General features: G+C 45.2%; 1 protein-coding gene across 2 annotated transcripts; it reads left to right on the top strand.

Annotated features, from left to right (window-relative positions):
- The first annotated feature begins 10,533 nt into the window (after window positions 1-10,533).
- KCNJ8 (potassium inwardly rectifying channel subfamily J member 8) lies at window positions 10,534-19,213 on the top strand. 2 transcript variants are annotated; one of them, XM_030541315.1, is made up of 3 exons: window positions 10,534-10,742; window positions 11,905-12,353; window positions 17,673-19,213. In XM_030541315.1, the coding sequence occupies exons 2-3, from the start codon at window positions 11,989-11,991 to the stop codon at window positions 18,571-18,573; spliced, it is 1,266 nt and encodes a 421-aa protein (XP_030397175.1). In that variant the 5' UTR covers window positions 10,534-10,742; window positions 11,905-11,988; the 3' UTR covers window positions 18,574-19,213. The 2 variants fall into 2 exon arrangements, with proteins under 2 accessions (XP_030397175.1, XP_030397185.1); XM_030541325.1 differs by lacking the exon at window positions 10,534-10,742 and adding an exon at window positions 10,868-10,943.
- Window positions 19,214-21,267: the final 2,054 nt, after the last annotated feature.

Raw genomic sequence — 21,267 nt, 5'->3', positions numbered from 1 at the left:
GACTCATATTAAGCTTGTGGTCCACTATGACCCCTAGATCTCTTTCTGCCATACTCCTTCCTAGACAGTCTCTTCCCATTCTGTATGTGTGAAACTGATTGTTCCTTCCTAGGTGGAGCACTTTGCATTCATCTTTATTGAACTTCATCCTGTTTACCTCAGACAATTTCTCCAATTTGTCCAGATCATTTTGAATTTTGACCCTGTCCTCCAAAGCAGTTGCAATCCCTCCCAGTTTGGTATCGTCCGCAAACTTAATAAGCGTACTTTCTATGCCAACATCTAAACCGTTGATGAAGATATTGAACAGAACCGGTCCCAAAACAGACCCCTGCGGAACCCCACTTGTTATACCTTTGCAGCAGGATTGGGAGCCATTAACAACTACTCTCTGAGTACGGTTATCCAGCCAGTTATGCACCCACCTTATAGTAGCCCCATCTAAATTGTACTTTCCTAGTTTATCTATAAGAATATCATGCGAGACCGTATCAAATGCCTTGCTAAAGTCTAGGTATATCACATCCACCGCTTCTCCCTTATCCACAAGGCTCGTTATCCTATCAAAGAACGCTATCAGATTAGTTTGACACGATTTGTTCTTTACAAATCCATGCTGGCTATTCCCTATCACCTTACCACCTTCCAAGTGTTTGCAGATGATTTCTTTGATTACCTGCTCCATTATCTTCCCTGGCACAGAAGTTAAACTAACTGGTCTGTAGTTTCCTGGGTTGTTTTTATTTCCCTTTTTATAGATGGGCACTATATTTGCCCCCTTCCAGTCTTCTGGAATCTCCCCCGTCTCCCATGATTTCCCAAAGATAATAGCTAGAGGCTCAGATACCTCTTCTATTAACTCCTTGAGTATTCTAGGATGCATTTCATCAGGCCCTGGTGACTTGCAGGCATCTAACTTTTCTAAGTGACTTTTTACTTGCTCTTTTTTTATTTTATCTTCTAAACCTACCCTCTTCCCGTAAGCATTCACTATACTAGACATTCCTTCAGACTTCTCAGTGAAGACCGAAACAAAGAAGTCATTAAGCATCTCTGCCATTTCCAAGTCTCCCGTTACTGTTTCCCCCTCCTCATTGAGCAATGGGCCTACCCTGTCCTTAGTCTTCCTCTTGCTTCTAATGTATTGATAAAAAGTCTTCTTGTTTCCCTTTATTCCCATAGCTAGTTTGAGTTCATTCTGTGCCTTTGCTTTTCTAATCTTGCCTCTGCATTCCTGTGTTATTTGCCTATATTCATCATTCGTGATCTGACCTAGTTTCCATTTTTTATATGACACCTTTTTATTTTGTAGGTCACGCAAGATCTCAAGGGTAAGCCAAGGTGGTCTTTTGCCACATTTTCTATCTTTCCTAACCATCGGAATAACTTGCTTTTGGGCCCTTAATAGTGTCCCTTTGAAAACTGCCAACTTTCCTCAGTTGTTTTTCCCCTCAGTCTTAATTCCCATGGGACCTTACCTATCAGCTCTCTGAGCTTACCAAAATCCGCCTTCCTGAAATCCATTGTCTCTATTCTGCTGTACTCCCTTCTACCCTTCCTTAGAATTGCAAATTCTATGATTTCATGATCACTTTCGCCCAAGCTTCCTTCTACTTTCAAATTCTCAACAAGTTCCTCCCTATTTGTTAAAATCAAGTCTAGAACAGCTTCCCCCCAGTAGCTTTTTCAACTTTCTGAAATAAAAAGTTGTCTGCTATGCAGTCCAGGAACTTATTGGATAGTCTGTGCCCCGCGGTGTTATTTTCCCAACATATATCTGGATAGTTGAAGTCCCCCATCACCACCAAATCTTGGGCTTTGGATGATTTTGTTAGTTGTTTGAAAAAAGCCTCATCCACCTCTTCCACCTGATTAGGTGGCCTGTAGTAGACTCCCAGCACGACATCACCTGTGTTTTTTACCCCTTTTAGCCTAACCCAGAGACTCTCCACACTTCCGTCTCCTATGTCTGTCTCCACCTCAGTCCAAGTGTGTACATTTTTAATATATAAGGCAACACCTCCTCCCTTTTTCCCCTGTCTATCCTTCCTGAGCAAACTATACCCATCCACACCAAAGATAAATAACCATCATGAATAGTAATTTACTAATCCTCATCAAAACCCTCAATAAAGGTTTTATCAGTTTGGTATTGCCCTTAGTGTATGTGTTCTTCACATCAAGAGTCCTCTCCCAATATAGAACTCTCTGTTGACCCATCAAATTCGGGTCAACAATACTTCCTTTTGTTTGTTTTAAACCTGCTGCCTATTAATTCCATTCCCCTAGTTCTTGTGTTATGAGAAGGAGTAAATAAAACTTCCTTATTTATTTTCTACACACCAGTCATCATTTTATAGACCTCTATCATATCGCTCCTTAATCGTCCCTTTTCCAAGCTGAAAAGTCCTAGTTTTATTAATCTATCCTCATATAAAAGCAGTTCCATACCCATAATCATTTTGTTGCCCTTTTTTGTATCTTTTCCAACTCCAATATATCTTTTTTGAAAAGGGGCGACCAGATCTGCATGAAGTATTTAAGATGTAGACATACTGTGGATTTATAAAGAGTCAATATGATATTCCCATTCTCCATAAAGGGATCAAAGAGGTTAAGTAACTTGCCCACAGTCACATAATGAGTCAGTGGCAAAACTGGGATTAGAATTCTGAAGTACCTGGTTTCCAGTAGCCCCTGATGCTGCAAAGATTAATGCATGTGCTTGATTTTAAGCATATGAGCAATACCCAACTGGGTCTGCTTATCTGCTTAAAGTTAATCATGTGAATAAGTTTTTGCTGATTTGAGGCATCACACTCACACACGCACTCGCAGAGCTGCAAGAACTATGGATACAAAAGAGATAAGCAGATACAATGCAGAGTAGCATGGTACACTTTGCTTCATTAAAGTCTAAATGTAGATCCTTTTATGAATCATAGAATATCAGGGTTTGGAAGGAATGGTCATCTAGTTCTAGTCCAACCTTCTGCTCAAAGCAGTACTAATCCCCAGACAGATTTCTACCCCAGTTTCCTAAGCAATCCCCCTCAAGGACTGAGCTCACAACTCTGGATTTAGCAGGCCAATGCTCAACTCACTGAACTATCCCTCCCACAGTGTTCTGTTTATTCTTCCTAGATGGGGGAAAAATCTCAAATTTCCTAGAAAGTAAGTTTCCATTAAACATCAGATGCTGAGAAATTGCCAAAATTATAACCTTTAACTGGTGTGTGGGAAGGAAGCTTTATTTCATTGTTTATCATAGAATATCAGGGTTGGAAGGGACCTCAGGAGGTCATCTAGTCCAACCCCCTCCTCAAAGCAGGACCAATCCCCATGTATTTTTAGGTATCCCTGTCCATGCACACTTTCTCCTGTGCCCATCTCATATCTTTCAGTACCTGTTACACCAGCTAAACATGAAAATAGATCCATTCTGCACCCATTCAACTTAATGGGATTTTGGGGCTATAAAAAGTCTCCTATTGTGGCAGCAGGCAAAGTAATGAAGTCAGTAGCAAAGGGGCAGCAAAAACCATGACAGATTTTGCCTTGCTCCTGCAAACACTTATGCACATGCTTATTGTTACGCATGTCAGTTATTTCATCAAATTCAGTAGCCTGGTGTGTAGTAGGAAGAACAAAGAGTGCATCAGTTTATAAAGAGCAAAACCCCGTTGTCAGCTGGAGAGAGAAATAAACCACATTTCACAGTTTTGCTGCAATCAGGAAGTTGTTGTATATCTCCAGGCAGTGAGACTGTAGGCAAGTCTAACTCATTTGAGAGGCAAGTAAATATGGCCTGGTCTACACTACGAGTTTAAACCGATTTTAGTAGCGTTAAACCGATTTAACCCTGCACCCGTCCACACAACGAGGCCCTTTATATCGATATAAAGGGCTCTTTAAACAGGTTTCTGTACTCCTCCCCGACGAGAGGTGTAGCGCTGAAATCGGTATTGCCATGTCGGATTAGGGTTAGTGTGGCCGCAAATCGACGGTATTGGCCTCCGGGCGGTATCCCACAGTGAACCACTGTGACCGCTCTGGAAAGCAATCTGAACTCGGATGCACTGGCCAGGTAGACAGGAAAAGCCCCGAGAACTTTTGAATTTCATTTCCTGTTTGGCCAGTGTGGAGAGCTCACCAGCACAGGTGACCACGCAGAGTTCATCAGCACAGGTAACAATGCAGTCTCCTGCGAATCGAAAAAGAGCTCCAGCATGGACCACATGGAAGGTACTGGATCTGATCGCTGTATGGGGAGAGGATTCCGTGCTAACAGAACTCCGTCCCAAAAGACGAAATGAGAAAACATTTGAAAAAATTTCCAAGGCCATAATGGAGAAAGGCCACACCAGGGACTCAGTGCAGTGCCGTGTGAAAGTTAAGGAGCTCAGACAAGCCTACCAGAAAACCAAAGAAGCAAACGGAAGGTCTAGGGCAGGGCTGAAAACCTGCCGCTTCTACGCTGAGCTGCATGCAATTCTCGGGGGATCCACCACCAGTTCCCCACCCCTGTCCGTGGATTCCGAGGTGGGGGTGGTAATCTCAGCCATGGCTGAGGATTCTGCGGACAGGGAAGATAAGGAGGAGGAAGAGGAGGACGAGCTTGCAAAGAGCACACAGCACTCCATTCTCCCCAACAGCCAGGAGCTTTTTCTCACCCAGACGGAATTACCCTTCCAGCCCACCCAAGCCAGTAGCCCAGACAATGAAGCCATGGAAGCGACCTCTGGTGAGTGTACCTTTGTAAATATAAAACATGGTTTAAAAGCAAGCGTTTTTTAATGATTAATTTGCCCTGAGGACTTGGGATGCATTCGCGGCCAATACAGTATTGGAAAAGTCTGTTAACATGTCTGGGGATGGAGCGGAAATCCTCCAGGGACATCTCCATGAAGCTCTCCTGGAGGTACTCCCAAAGCCTTTGCAGAAAGTTTCTGGGCAGAGCAGCCTTATTCCGTCCTCCATGGTAGGACACTTGACCACGCCATGCATGTAGCAAGTAATCTGGTATCATTGCATGACAAAGCCTAGCTGCATATGGTCCCGGTGATTGCTGGCATTCAAGCAACATCTGTTCTTTATCTCTCTGTGTTATCCTCAGGAGAGTGATATCGTTCATTGTAACCTGGTTGAAATTCAGGAATTTAAATAAGGGGGCAGAGATGGCCATTCCTACTGGGCTGCTTGCCTGTTGCTTAAAAGAAATCCTTCCTTGCAGGTAGCCAAGCAGAGGGAGGGAAGGGGGGGGGATGGCACTGAGCTTTTTCGCGTTTGGCTAGCAGGGATCTTCCCTGCTACCAGCCATGCAGTGGTGGGGGAAGGGGAGTGTTTAGCAGTAATCTTCCATGATACCTGCCACGTGGTGGGGGGAGGGGTAAAACAATCATCCCAGAGAATTGGATGAGGGGGCTGGTTTCTGCTGCTGCATGTTAACAAGAAGCAGCACTGAACAGGATTTGCTTGGTATTTGGGAAAGGAGGGCACAGTGTATATGAAGGCTGCAGAAGCCGAAAGACAATGGCTTACCATGGATGCATGCAAGCTGAATTCTGCTGCCCGGACCTGCGTCAGTGAGATCTCTAACACCAGAGCCGCAGGCACTCAATATTAAGATGCAAAATGCGACCTTGTAGTGAAATCACATGTGCTATGTAAGGTGAATAGTGTTGTTCACCGTGAAAGAGTATAAGCATTGTTCTGTAAAATGTATCTTTTTAAATACTTCTCTCCCTTTTTTCCCTCCCTCATGCAGCTGCACATTTTTCAAGCCTCCCTACTCCATCCCAAAGGCTATATCAGATAAGGTGGTGGAAAAAGAAGATGTGAGATGAAATGTTCTCAGAAATCATGGAAGTGACCCACAATGAAAGAGCTCATCTGAATGAGTGGAAGGATGTGGTATCAAATTACAGGAAAGATGCCAGTGAACGTGAGGACAGAAGGGACCAACGTAAGGATAGGAGGAACGAACGTGAGGACAGGAGGGACGCTCGAGATGAGAGGTGGCAGCAGGACGATCAGAGGTGGCGGGATGCAACGCTGGGGCTGCTGCGTGATCAAACTGACATCCTCCGACGTCTGGTGGAGCTTCAGGAACAGCAGCAGGGTCACAGAGTGCCGCTGCAGCCCCTGTGTAACCACCTTCACCCCTCATCACGTTCCATATCTTCCTCACCCAGACGTGTAAGAACAAGTGGGGGAAGGCTGCGTGCACCCACCCACTCCACCCCCATGGACAGCCCAACCAAAAGGCTGTCATTACTTTGAAATTTTTTTAGTGGCCTTTTCCTTCCCTCCTATCCTCCTCCCAAACCACACCCGGGATACCTTGTCAGTTCTCTCCCTCTTTTTATAATGACTTAATAAAGAATACATGATTTTTAAACGATAGTGACTTTATTTCCTTAAGCAAGCTGTAATTGAAGGGGCAGGGTGGTTGCTTACAGGTAATGAGTCAATTAAGGGGGGGGGTTCATCAAGGGGAAACAAACACAGCAGTCATATCGTTCCCTGGCCAGTGACGAAACTCGTTTTCAAAGTTTCTCTGATGCGCACCGCTTCCTGGTGTGCTCTTCTAATCACCCTGGTGTCTGGCTGCGCGTAATCAGCGGCCAGGTGATTTGCCTCAGCCTCCCACCCTGCCATAAAGGTCTCCCTCTTACTCTCACAGAGATTGTGGAGCACACAGCAAGCAGCAATAACAATGGGGACATTGGTTTGGCTGAGGTCTGAGAGACTCTGTAATGTGCACCAGTTCACCTTTAAACGGCCAAATGCACATTCTACCACAATTCTGCACTTGCTCAGCCTGTAGTTGAACAACTCCTGACTACTGTCCAGGCTGCCTGTGTATGGCTTCATAAGCCATGGCATCAAGGGGAAGGTTGGGTCCCCCAGGATAACTACAGGCATTTCAACATCCCCAACTGTTCTTTTCTGGTCTGGGAGGTAATTCCCTTGCTGCAGCCATTTAAACAGAGTAGTGTTCCTGAAGACGCGAGCGTCATGAACCCTTCCTGGCCATCCCACATGGATGTTGGTGAAATGTCCCTTGTGATCCATCAGTGCTTGCCGCATCATGGAAAAATACCCCTTGCGGTTTACGCACTGGGTGCTCTGGTGCTCCGGTGCCAAGATAGGGATATGGGTTCCATCTATCGCCCCACCACAGTTAGGGAATCCCATTGCAGCAAAGCCATCCACTATGACCTGCACGTTTTCCAGAGTCACACCTTTCGTGTGAGCTACGGTTGAAGAACCCAATCCTTCAAGTGAATCCTGACTTCAAGGAAAGTTCTGCAGAGCACAGAGAAGACTCCAGTCAAATGCAGTGGGCTTTGGATCAAGCCTAAAAAGCAAAATCTACTTCTATATCATTCAATTATTTGATTATATTTTAAGGGCTTTGCCACAGAAACAAAAATACCTGAGAGGGTCTTTAAAGATGTAAGACATTATTAAAACTATACATAATAAATGTAAAGGAGATTACAAAAATATAGGATAGACAAGGGGTTTCATTTGATCAGGTTTTTGGCTGATCTACTGGTTTTAATAGAAGTCTTTCAATTAGATAATGAAACTAATCATAGTAATCTAACATCTAATTTAAATAATTCTGTTATTTAATTCTTTTATATTTCAAATTGTTTTTAAATATAATTTTTAATATATTTAAAGCCAAAGCTTTAACATCCCTGTTCAACTTTTTCATTTCAGGTTTAAAAGGTTTATTGCCAAAGTATCTTAGGTTCCAATGTTTCATTTTCAAAAATGACATAGGCACTTACGAACTTAAGTCCTATTGACTTTCAACAGAAACTGAAGGTTCTATAGGGTTATTGGGAGAGATTTTTCAACCTGAAAGCAGAGAAAAGTTCAGCTTTTCATGATATTTAGACTCCTGAGTCTCTAAGGATATGTCTACACTACGAGATTATTCTGATTTTACAGAAACCAGTTTTGTAAAACAGATTGTATAAAGTCGAGTGCACGCAGCCACACTAAGCATATTAATTCGGCGGTGTGTGTCCATGTACCGAGACTAGCGTCGATTTCCGGAACGTTGCACTGTGGGTAGCTATCCCATAGCTATCCCATAGTTCCCACAGTCTCCCCCGCCCATTGGAATTCTGGGTTGAGATCCCAATGCAAAAACAGTGTCGAGGGTGATTCTGGGTAAATGTCGTCACTCAAAGCTTCCTCCGTGAAAGCAACGGCAGACAATCATTTTGCTCCCTTTTTCCCTGGATTGCCCTGGCAGATGCCATAGCATGGCAACCATGGAGCCCATTTTGCCTTTTGTCACTGTCGCCCTATGTATACTGGATGCTGCTGACAGATGCGGTACTGCAGTGCTACACAGCAGCATTAATTTGCCTTTGCAAGGTAGCAGAGATGGTTACCATCCCTATTGCACCGTCTGCCATGCCATTGTACATTGGTGATGAGATGATGGTTATCAGTCATTCTGTACCATCCACTGCTGTCATGGGTGCTCCTGGCTGGCCTCGCTGAGGTTGGCCAGGGGCACAAAGACAAAAATGGGAATGACTCCTCGGGTCATTCCCTTCTTTATGTTTTGTCTAAAAATAGAGTCAGTCCTGCCTAGAATATGGGGCAAGTGTACAAGAGAACCAGAGAGCACAGCCACTCCATGTCAGAGCCCCAGAGATCCTGCAGAAATGATGAGCTGCATGCCATTCTAGGGGGTGCCCCTGCAACAACCCCACCTGTTGCTTCCATCGTCCCCCAACCCTCCTGGGCTACCGTGGCAATGTCCCCCCATTTGTGTGATGAAGTAATAAAGAATGCAGGAATAAGAAACACTGACTTTTTAGTGAGATAAAATGAGGGAGGGGGGAAGCCTCCAGCTGCTATGATAGTCCAGGCAGGACATTAAAGGGTGGCGGGGGAGAGGAACCCAGCCTCCTGCTGCTATGATAGTCCAGGCAGTACAGAATCTTTTCTTTAGACATGACAGGGGTGGGGGGGCTGATGGAGCTCAGCCTCCAGCTGCTATGATGAAGACGGTTACCAGCTGTTCTGTACCATCTGCCGGGAATGACCGGGAGTCATTTCCATTTTTACCTAGGTGCCCCCAGCCAACCTCACCAAGGCCAGCCAGGAGCACTCACGGGCTGCTGCTGCTGATGGATAGCAGTCATATTGTACCATCTGCCACCAGGAAGGGGATGCTGGTGTTCAGCGCTGCAGCACCCCGTCTACCAGCAGCATGCAGTAGACATATGATTACACTAGAAAAAGGCGATATATCCCCTGAAACACCCAGGAAAATGTTTTTGACCCTTCAGGCATTGGGAGCTCAGCCAAGAAAGCAAATGCTTTTCGGAGACTGCGGGGACTGTGGGATAGCTGGAGTCCTCAGTACCCCTTCCCTCCCTCCCTGAGCGTCCATTTGATACTTTGGCTTTCCGTTACGCTTGTCACACAGCACTGTGCTGTGGCCTCTGTCTGTCATAGCCTGGAGATTTTTTCAAATGCTTTGTCATTTCATTTTCTGTAACGGAGCTCTGATAGAACAGATTTGTCTCCCCATACAGCGATCAGATCCAGTATCTCCCATACAGTCCATGCTGGAGCTCTTTTTGGATTTGGGACTGCATCACCACCCATGCTGATCAGCGCTCCACGCTGGGCAAGCAGGAAATGAAATTCAAAAGTTCGCAGGGCTTTTCCTGTCTACCTGGCCAGTGCATCCGAGTTCAGATTGCTTTCCAGAGCGGTCACAATGGTGCGCTGTGGGATACCGCCCGGAGGCCAATACCATTGATTTGCGGCCACACTAACCCTAATCCGACATGGCAATACTGATTTCAGCGCTACTCCTTTCATCGGGGAGGAGTACAGAAATCGGTTTAAAGAGCCTTTTATATCGATATAAAGGGCCTCGTTGTGTGGACGGGTGCAGGGTTAAATCGGTTTAACGCTGCTAAATTCGGTTTAAACGCGTAGTGTAGAACAGGCCTAAGTCACTTTTGAAAATGGGGCTTTGTCAGAAGCACCTACATGACATTGCAGCCTATGTTATCCTGTCTCTGCCTTATTATACGACTTGGGGAAGAGCATTTAGGGTCAACCTCTATAGTCTTTACACAGGCAAATCTCCCATTGAGTAGAATGGAGATTTGCCGGAGTAGGGACTGCAGGATCAGTGCCCTATTATCCTGACCTTTACAGTTTAAATAAATGAAATCAAACCCCTCTGTGTATCAATGGAGTTTTGGATTCAAGAATAACCCCCTTCCAAAACGACAACAAAAACAGCTGGGAGCTGTTTAAAAGTGTTTGGGGTGCGGGGCTGTGATCTGTCCCCTCTTTTTCACTCTCCCACCCTGTCCCACACACCACTTCAACACACTCTCCTTTACCCCCGCACTTCCGCCGGGGGCTGCTTGCAGCCCCGCAACTCCGGGACGACCCGTCACGAAATAGATAGAGCCTTGCACAACCGGCTGCTTTGCTGAGCATCACCTCCCCCTGGAGCCCCGCGGGGAAGGAAGGAAACCGCCCTTGGGAGACAGAGAGAGAGAGAGATCAGCTTCCTGAACTTGTCCTGTACAGCAGCACTAAGCCAGCCTCCCCCCCGCAGGGGATCTTCGCTGCTGGCTTCTGCTGCTGCCCCGGTGTGTTGCGCGTTCGGCTGGGATGTGACCAGGCAGCTCCGGGGGTCTGAGCCAGCATTCCGGCTCCTGCTCGGGATTTTTGTAAGTTTCAGCTTTCCTTCTGGGGTCTTTGCACTTCCTCGTCAGAGATCTCCTCCCCTTAAACAAGCCGAACAAAGTAAGATCAGGTGCCTGCAGGCGTCGTTCTCCCTTTGAAATGGAAGGATCAACAGTGGGGCGTTTTCTCTCCTTGAAAGTGGAGAGGATTTCGATTTAAAGTGTCAGGTTCCTCCCTCCTCCCAGGTTAGGTCGGGCTGGGGGAGGGTACGGAAGGGATTTTGTTGTTGTTAATTTACACATATTCTATTAATTTAGCGTTGCATCGTATTCATTAGTAACATTTGAGGGGAAGAAAAGCTGGAAGAGATTAGGTGAAATTTAGATGCATTATGATGGTAATTGCCGGGGGGGGTGAGGGTGCAAAGCACCATGCCGATTTTCAGTGCCAGACCAGCTTTTTATGATTTTAATCACATGCATAGTTTATTATACAAAATAAAATATTTGTTTTAATGTTCATTATTATTATTTGCTTGATTTGGATGGGGCCGGGGGAACCCTCCCTAGCTCAACAAGTGGTCAATAATTTCCCAGCCAGGTCATGTAATATTTCCCCACACATTTTTATTTTAATCTGAAATACATGATGCTTTGGGACCAGACTGTCAGCCCTTATTCACGTGAGTGAATAACATACCGGTTGTCTTACTGACTTCAGTAGGGCTATTTGGAAAGGCTCATCTAGGTGAGCTCCACTATCGTGCCCTTGTTAAAAAAGGGTCAGATTCTGCACATTTGTAAGCATGCAAGTAACACTTACTCACATAAGTACTCCCATTCAGCAGAGTAATCACTTGCCTGCAGTTGCTTGCATGGTTAACTGTCTCGGTAGGATCTGGCCTTAGAGCATGGATCGTTATTTACTTTGGTGCACAGTTATAAGGCCTTTCTGTGGCTTTCCTCACTCTACCAGTGACCAAAATAAATCGCTATTTTTATTCATTTTATGATTTGGCCCTAACTGCTTTTATAACAATCACAGTCTAAAATGAGCATATAATAGCACTGTAGAATAATCGTACAGTGACATTTAACTTAACAGCTGTTCCCACAAGGACCATCTATTCAACATGCCTATCACTTTTATTGTCTGGGAAAAATGGGAAATAGATGGCAAACTAGATCTTGTTCTTTCTTTCCTCAGAATGTAGGAAGACAGATAAGGGACAAAAGAGAGACTAGTGGAAAAGCAATTGTGTCCTGCTAGGTGGACTATGGTGGCAGGAAGATGTTGGCCAGGAAGAGTATCATCCCGGAAGAATATGTGCTGGCACGGATTGCTGCTGAGAACCTTCGCAAGCCACGCATCCGGGACCAGCCTCGCAAAGCTCGTTTCATTGCCAAGAGCGGGGCATGCAATTTGGCTCACAAGAACATCCGCGAACAGGGCCGCTTCTTGCAAGACATCTTCACCACCCTGGTGGACCTCAAGTGGCGCCACACGCTGGTGATCTTTACCATGTCCTTCCTGTGCAGCTGGTTGCTCTTTGCCATGATGTGGTGGCTGGTGGCTTTTGCCCATGGAGACATGTATGCTAGCACCGAGAACTGTACAGGCAGTACTAAGTGGACACCATGCGTGACATGTGTCAGGTAAAGTACAGTAGAAGGTATAAGGAATAGCAATGATGTGAATGCCATGCTGCCCAAACCTAAAACTAGGCTTTGGTTTACTTAAACTGTTCTGTACAGTATAGACAACTGAAAAGTTGAGTGTTCTCCACTGGGTTCCACCAAATCCTACAAACACCCCAGACTTGGGAAATACTGTACCTCGGAACTCTTTCATCCTTACCAGATCTCCTAGAATCTGATAGTGACAGAGACCCTGCTGCTTTTCAGATGTCTCTACAGTATGTTGATAACTTTCCGTGCCTGTAAAGATAGAGCCTGCTTCAACAAAGTGGCCCTTAGGTGTGTGTTGTCAATGGTTTAGTCCTGTCTTCATCAATAACACTATCTTGAACATGATGTGGTCCATAATGAATTTCACCTCATGACACAACAAGAAATAGCTTATCTTGAGAACTATATTTTGGCTTTGGAAAATCAGTCCAAACTTTCATAGATGACTACTGAATTTGGGTGCTACATTTTCTGGCTTGTCCAATTTATGACACCTTAGTGAGACTTGATTTCCAGAAAATGGAAAGCACCTGAATATTAGGCCTCTTTTAGATGTCTCTAGTTGGGAAGCCAAAAATGGAAGTACCCAAAATCATTGTCACTTATGAAGATTTAGATTATCGATTTTAATTACAGGACAAATGCTCTGACACACTGCATCAGTATTTATCTCAGACAACAAGAACTGATGTTAAAACACTACTAGAGTACTATGATAAGTGTCACAGGAGTGTGTTATTTTCCTTTTACTACCAACAAAACTCCCAGAACCCTAGCACTTTCCAGAGCACCAGCCAAATGACTGATCAGGAGGGAATTTCAGTATTTTTCCAGACTCCAAAGAGAAAACATTAATAGGAGCAAGCAATGAGACCATTCTGTGATATGTGCAGTAAGATCCTTATTTATAGTACTTGTTCTTTGAACAGAAATGGCCTGATTAACGGTTGCCCTGTCATTTACACCAGTGCAAGGTGGGTGGAAAATGCTACTGAATCAGAATGGTTGCATTTTGCATGCATTTTGCATACACTTTGCATTGTTGTTGGGACCACACAAGGAGCAAGGTGCTGTAGAATTAGACTCATAATAGCTGTGTCCACTTTTTTCTCCCTCTCTGTCTCAGTGACACAAACACCATGGTAGCATGCACAAAATTCCAAGTGGCATTATTTCTGGCCTAAATAGGACCGGGTTCTTCATCCCTTCCCTTGTTTTTATGCTGCTTTCCTAAGTGGGGCTATTCCCCTTCCAAGCTGGACTAAACTTCATTATGTTGATTGATTTTACATTTATTTATTCTTGGGAACTGGCTGCAAGCCAGAGCTTCTGAAATGAGCAATTATGGCTCAGATCACCTCTGTGAGGGAACTCTGTCAGGCTCCTTTTTCAGAGCATCTCCTCTCTGTTCAAGGAAAGGCAGGGCAGGGTTTGCAGCAGCAGAAAGGGCTCCATCCCACAAACCTGCTACTCTCTAGGGAGCTACCGGAAGGAAGGACCATTGGGCACCGAGCTTTCTACATTTGGTCTGGGACTCCCTGCCTTGACTTTCAGCTTCAAAGTAGCAGCACAGCTCCAATGGAGCCTCTCCTATGGGACTTTCTTGCTGGCTGCTACCCCAGGACGTCCCCTTCCCAGAGGACATTTCAAGGCAATGGAATGCACATGCACTGAAGTTCACACTGATTCATTTTTTGTGAGGAATCTGAACGATAATCGGCCTTATGCAAGCTGGGGGTCACATGAGCACAACCGCTTTTAAGCCGTGCCTCCTGCTGCCATGTCCCTAGTAATCCCTTACACTAGGAGACTGATTAACTGTCTGCTTCAGGCAGTTTTATGGCTGCTTTCTGCTGCCAATGTGGTGCAAATGGGCTGCGTCCAGAACAAGGTTCTGGCCCTCTCTCTATTCCATCCACTGGCATTACCACTGATAAGTGTCCACCTAGTTCATGCAGGATTTAAGGTACAAAATCCCTATTCAAACAACAATTCCAGTGAGGTCACTACATTTTCCTGCAAGGGAAATGTGAAGGGTTATTATAACCAACTGAAACATAGGTGCTGGAACTATTGGTGTAAGGGGTGCTGCAGCACCCCAGGGCTCCCGACTGCTAGCCCAGTGCCTGGGGACTCTGCTGCTGCACCCAGGATCCCAGCTGCTTTAGAAAACACCTCGGTTTGAAATTTGTAACCAACATTTAGAACTCATAGAGCACTTTATGTTTTCAAAGTGCTACATAACTATTAACGACACCCCCCTGTGGTAGGTAAATATTTGTTATCCTGCCCATTTTCCAGACAGGCAAATTGTTGCCAAAGCTGAAATGGGAATCAGTGACAGACCTGGGATTATTACAATTAGGAGCTCCCTGGCTTTTACTTCTGTGTTCATGTGCTCAGCTTGCTAGACCATAGTTTCTTCAAGGACTGAGTTTACACTATAAAAAATGTGGATTCTTTTTCAAATGAATCATTTTAAAAGGAAATTGGAGTATTTGAAATTTTAGCCATACACTTCGCTCTGCATGTGGCTGAATATTCGTCACCCTTTCACTAATTTCATTAAATACCATATTAACCCCTTCGTTCCTGAATTCTTTAGAACTATGTGCAAAAAACAAAAAACAAAAAAATAAAAAAAACCCACAAAAAACACCACATTGGTGATGACTTCCAAGAACGAAAAGCTTTTAAAAGCCCCTGGTTTTAAAACATGCTTATCAAATTTGGATTAGAGTCAGTGAGAACTCGGCAGTCACATTACTGGGAGTCACTTCCTTTAAGATGAGTTTTCTCTTTCCACAGGAAAAAATCTCCCTGATTTTGCATGTGCTATAAAACATTTTGAATTCTCTTTGTGACTCCTCGTCCTCTAGTAGTTCAAAGGACTGTTCCGACCTATCTGAAGACATAATCAAATGCTATGTCTAAACTACATGGGAGGTTGACCTACACTACGCAACTCCAGCTACATGAATAACGTATCTGAGTCAAAGTACCTTAGGTCAAGTCACTGCGGGAGGTTGACAGGAGAAACTCTCCCATTGACTTACCTTACTCTTCTCTTTGGGGGTAGAGTACAGGTGTCGACTGGAGAGCGATCTGCTGTCAATTTGGTGGGCATAGACCCACAAAATCAACCGCCAGTGGATTGATCTCAGAGCATCAATCCAGCTGTAGTGTAGACCTGCCCAAAGAGTTAGTTAAGAGTTGATCAGGTTTTGTTCTTCCAAAACCAAACCTGAAACAAAGAGTGGTTCAGAGCTACCTTTGTGGAAAGGCCATATATATTTCATTAACTAGCTCCATTATGTACGTAGATGTTACATCTGCATGGACTGTAATACATGAAAAGGGCCATTGTCATATTTGTTCATATGCATCAATATAAGATTCCATGTATGGCATGTCCAATAAATAATCCACATGCTACTTATGTAGCATTTACATATAAATTACAAACCTAGATCCAGATTTAAATTTGGCCTTATCTTGACAGTGAGTTGAACCAAAATGCTAGGCCAAACCACCCCCTACCTTTGGGAGATGAAGGGAATGAGTGTAGAGGCCCATTGACTTCACTGAGCTGCCTAGCCCCACTGGCTTACTCTCACTCGTGAATGCTGCAGGAGCCATGCTTCTAGGGGTTTCCGCTAGTGTGATTGTCCCCAAAGCCCACTGATGGGGCTATGTAATGGGTTGTGCTCTGTCCTAGCTGTGGCACACCCTCTGTGGGTAGTGTCCTGCCCGTTGTCTGCCCTGCTATTTGTCTGTTTGGGACCCGCGTTGCTCCCTGGCTTGCAGAGTCCTCTTCGGGATGCAGCCCTCCGGCTGTGCCCCACTCAGGTCTCTCCCCTCTCGGGGGTATCCAGAGTCCTCAGTCTGCACCTGCCCTCATGGCCCACTGCAGCCCCAGAGTCTAGCCCTCTGCCTCAGGGGCAAGCGACAGTCTGTATCGGGCCACACTCCTCCACGGCCAGTTGCAGTGTAAGTGGAAGGAGGGGGGGACCCAGGCTTGCCCACTACTCTGTGTCCCTGCCCAGGAGTCCCTATGGCGGCAGCCATGTCCTCCGCTCCTCTCCCCTCTACTGCTTGCACTCCCTGGGCCACTTCTCCTTTGGCCCTTGGACCTTCTCAGCCCTTCTAGTCAGGGGCTGCAGCCTGCAGGTCACAGGCAGGAGCCCTCTCTCTGCTCCCTTGAGCCTGCCCAGCACTGCTCTGTTCAAGGTGTTACCTCCTTACCTCAGGAGCCAGTCCTTCTCCCTTGCTAGTCAGGGAGAGACTGCTCTCTCCTTTGCTAGGCAGCCTTCATATAGGGCCCAAGTGGCCTCTTTCTTTGTCCTGATTGGCTCTCCACAGGCCTTTGCTGACTGTCTGCCGGTCTGCGCAGCCTCTCTGGCCTATTCCAGCCCTTTTTCTCATGGAGTGGGACAGCCTCCCCACTACAGGCTAAAAGTCCAGAGGGGAAAGTAGTGTAAGGGTACGTCTACACTACCCGCCGGATCAGCGGGTGGTGATCAATCTATCGGGGATCGATTTATCACGTCTAGTGTAGATGCAATAAATCGATCCCCAATCGCTCTGCCATCGACTTCTGTACTCCACCATGGCGAGAGGTGGAAGCTGAGTCAATGGGGAAGTGGCAGCAGTCAACCCTGCGCCATGAGGATGCGAGATAAGTTGACTTAAGATACGTCGACTTCAGCTACACTATCCTTGTAGCTGAAGTTGCATATCTTAGGCTGAACCCCCCCACACCCTCCAGTGTAGACCAGGCCTAAGTTAACTCAGGCTGTACTCACTGCACAGCTTCCCCTCTCTGGTTTGGAGAGTGGGAGAATCTAGAAAAGTCAACCATCTCATCCACACTCCTGTCTCCACAGCCCTGCCAGCTCTGTAGAAGTGGAAGGTGGTGTGCTCCTGACTCAGAGGTTTCATTGAGTGGAGGGAAAGAAAAGAACACTCCAAGAGTTAGAGCTCTCCGCCTGCTAACATGGAGAAGAACATTAGGCAGGGAGGTTAGGAGAATTGTCCAAGGCCAGAGAGAGAGTCAATGCCAGTATTCAGGATTTCCAGGCTCTCAGGTCTGTCCTTTGACCATTAAACAATGGCTCTTGCTCCTGCAAATGTTGAGCATGCAAAACTGCCACTGAAGTTAATGGGAGTTTTAAGTATGCAACAAGTGCAAGAATGAACTCTTTCATTGCTTCCTATTCAGTGTACACTGTTAACTTTTCTCCTTGAGGTATTTAGATAACTAATTGTATGCAATTTTCTCCGTAGGTCTTTCACTTCTGCTTTCCTCTTCTCCATTGAAGTTCAAGTGACCATTGGTTTTGGGGGCAGAATGATGACAGAGGAATGTCCTATGGCCATCACTGTCCTGATTTTGCAGAACATTGTAGGTTTGATTATCAATGCCGTCATGCTGGGCTGCATATTTATGAAAACTGCCCAGGCTCACAGAAGGGCAGAGACCTTGATTTTCAGCCGGCATGCGGTGATTGCCGTTCGGAATGGCAGACTTTGCTTCATGTTCAGAGTGGGAGACCTGAGGAAAAGCATGATCATCAGTGCCTCGGTGAGAATACAGGTAGTGAAGAAGACAACTACGCCTGAAGGGGAGATCATCCCTATACATCAGCAAGACATCCCTGTGGATAACCCTATTGAAAGCAATAACATTTTCCTGGTGGCTCCTTTGATCATTTGCCATGTCATAGACAAACGGAGTCCTCTCTATGATATCTCTGCTAGTGACCTTGTCAACCAAGATTTAGAACTTATAGTGGTACTTGAAGGAGTAGTAGAAACCACTGGCATCACCACACAAGCAAGAACATCTTACATAGCAGAGGAGATCCTGTGGGGCCACCGCTTTGTGCCCATCGTAACAGAAGAGGAAGGCGTGTACGCGGTTGATTATTCCAAGTTTGGCAACACAATCAAGGTAGCAGCTCCGCGGTGCAGCGCTAGGGAGCTGGATGAAAAGCCTTCCATTCTCATCCAGACTCTTCAGAAGAGTGAGCTGTCTCATCAAAACTCTCTGCGGAAACGCAACTCCATGAGGAGGAATAATTCCATGAGGCGGAACAACTCCATGAGGAGGAACAACTCTTCCCTCATTGTGCCCAAAGTACAGTTTATAACGCCCGAGGGGAATCAGAGTGTGTGTGAAACATGATATACAACCTCACATGAGGCAGAGTCTCTGATAAAGGTTGAGAGGCCAAAAATGTTTTTAAAGAAACAGATGCAAAATAGAACTGTACTGGAGCTATTTATTCTTTTACTTAATGAAAGCATCACATAACAGCAGTAGGAAACACTATAGCACTAGGCATATTAATTAATGAATAATGACACTCAGAGTAAAGGAAGCATGATTCACTCATGTAATGTATTTTGTATTAATATGTGTTTTAGTGGCATGTTAGATTTTTTTCCTATCAAGGAAATCTATCTGATGCTTTTCTACAGACTGTCATAAAATGTGTTTTACTTTTTATTTCTGGATTACGCACTGTCAGACAGTGGGCTGATTTTCAATAGCACTGTGCACCTAGTAGCTTCCAAGTATTTATGTGGGATGTATGGATTTACGGTTAGTAGATTCATTGATTTCAAAGGCTAGAAAGGACTTCTCTGATCATCTAGTCTGTCCTCCTATATATCATAGACCATAGAACTTCTCCAAAATATTTCCTAGTGCGCATCAGATCTTGATTTAAAAATTGCCACTCCTGGAGGATCTACCATGACCTTTGATAAATTGTCCCAATGATTAATTACCCTGACTGTTAAAAAAATATTCCTTATTTTCCGTCTGAATTTGTCTAGGTTCAACCTCCAGCCATTGGATCTTGTTATACCTTTGTCTGCTAAACTGAAGAGCCCATTATCATATATTTGTTCCCCTTGTAGGTAATTATAAACTTTAATCAAATCACCCCTTAACCTTCTCCTTGATAAGCTAAATAGATTGAGCTCCTTGAGTCTATCACCATGAGATATGCTTTCTAATCCTTTAATCATTCTTGTGGCTCTTCTCTGAACCAATTTATCAACATCCTCCTTAAATTGTGAGCACCAGAACTGGACACAGTATTGCAGGGGCAGTCACAGCAATGCCAAATACAGAGATAAAATAACCTCTCTACTCCTAATCAAGATTCCCTGTTTATGCATCCAAGGATCACATTAACCCTGTTATTCACAGCATTGTTTTTTGGAAGTAAAGTGTTCATAAACAATTTCCCATTATCTTTCAATTTATTCTGATTAAATTCTTCGTCCCAGCTGATTTGCCTCAGAATTGTTTTCAGCTTTGTGAAATTGGCCCTTTTAAAGCACCGTGTGTGTGTGTGTGTGTGTGTGTGTGTGTGTGTGTGTGTGTGTGTGTGTGTGTGTGTGTGTGTGTGTGAATAAAGATAACTAATTTGGACTTTATTCTGTTTGCACATTATAAAGTCTGTTTTGGGGGAGTAATATCCTGGCTCCACAAAAGTCAATGGCAAACCCCATCCCGATTTCAATGGGGCCAGGATTTCACTCGCAGTTTTTAAAAACTTGGTTCCACTGGTTTCTGAAAAAGTCATTAGCAACAGAAGGCCAGACTAGCTAAAGAAATGAAAACTGCACTCTTTAGCACCACTGTTGGAAACATCAGTACTGATTGATCACAGGACCACAGCTTAAAAGTGGTCGTGCCATGACCCCAATCCACCAGCTCTGTGGCCTGTGGAACTTTGAGCAAGTGCCAAAACCTGGGGGTGAGGGATGATGTTTGCCACCCCTACACCCTCTAATTGGTGCCAGTGCTTCCACCCCTGCCTGCTAACTCTCTTGGAGTGTGGCTAGCAGGGGCAGCTCCAGGCACCAGTGCTCCAAGCATGTGCCTGGGGCGGCAAGCCACGGGAGGCGCTCTGCCAGTCACCGCTAGGGCAGCAGGCAGGGTGCCTTTGGCGGCTTGCCTGTGGAGGGACCAGCGGACCTTCCGTGCTTGGGGCGGCAAAATGTCTGGTGGCTAGTGAGCTGGTGTAGATAATGAGCCTGTCCATTTGTTAGTAGGGTGATCAATACTATTTAAAATAGATCTGGGGATCTGTATCTCACCACCTTCCATCCACGGCCACGGCTATCAAATTGTTCAGAGATGTTTGTTTGCCCATTTGTTTGAAACAGGCAAAGCACCATTCCATCAGCTGTTGTATAAAACCAAATTTTCCATAAAATAAAAAAAAAAAATAGCAATAATGACTTACTCTGCCTCCTTTGTGGGTTTTTTTCCCACCCTTCTTGCCCTTGTCTCATTCTATTCTCAACTCTTCACTGTTTGTCTTGATTCTTCCTTTCTTCAGCCTTTTCCAGGGCCACTTAGTTTAATGTTTCCATATTATTTCACTCTCTAAATATTTCTGCTGAGATTTTTTCTTCTTCATAACGCGCTGTCTAGTTCTATCCCCCAATTTGGTCTCTCTCAATCTCAACACCAGTACATTCTCGCTCCTTCTACTTTCCCATCAGTTCCAATCATTCTACCACTATCATTTCTTATTGTTATTTATTTTTTGTATTGTGGTAGCACCAAAGAGCCCCAGTCAGGGACCAGGACCCCCTTGTACAAGGCATTGTACACATGCAGAACAAAAAAACTGTCCCATTTTAATCCCGTCCAGATTCTCTTCTCACTGCACTTCTAGCACCCAGTCCCCTTGGGGGCTCTGCCCTCTCTGGAATGAGAACCACAGCCAGGTCCAGCTTCCCCTCCATGTGTAGATGGAGACTATATTTGGGAGAGTGAGTTGGTGACAGCTGGTGACTTTGCGGGTGTCACCATCTAAATCCAGGTGAACTGAGCCATCAGCACAGCAGGGTG

This window comes from Gopherus evgoodei, chromosome 1 (assembly GCF_007399415.2).
Source record: "Gopherus evgoodei ecotype Sinaloan lineage chromosome 1, rGopEvg1_v1.p, whole genome shotgun sequence".
Lineage (NCBI taxonomy): Eukaryota > Metazoa > Chordata > Testudines > Testudinidae > Gopherus > Gopherus evgoodei.
This window is presented reverse-complemented; position numbering and strand designations above follow the sequence as displayed.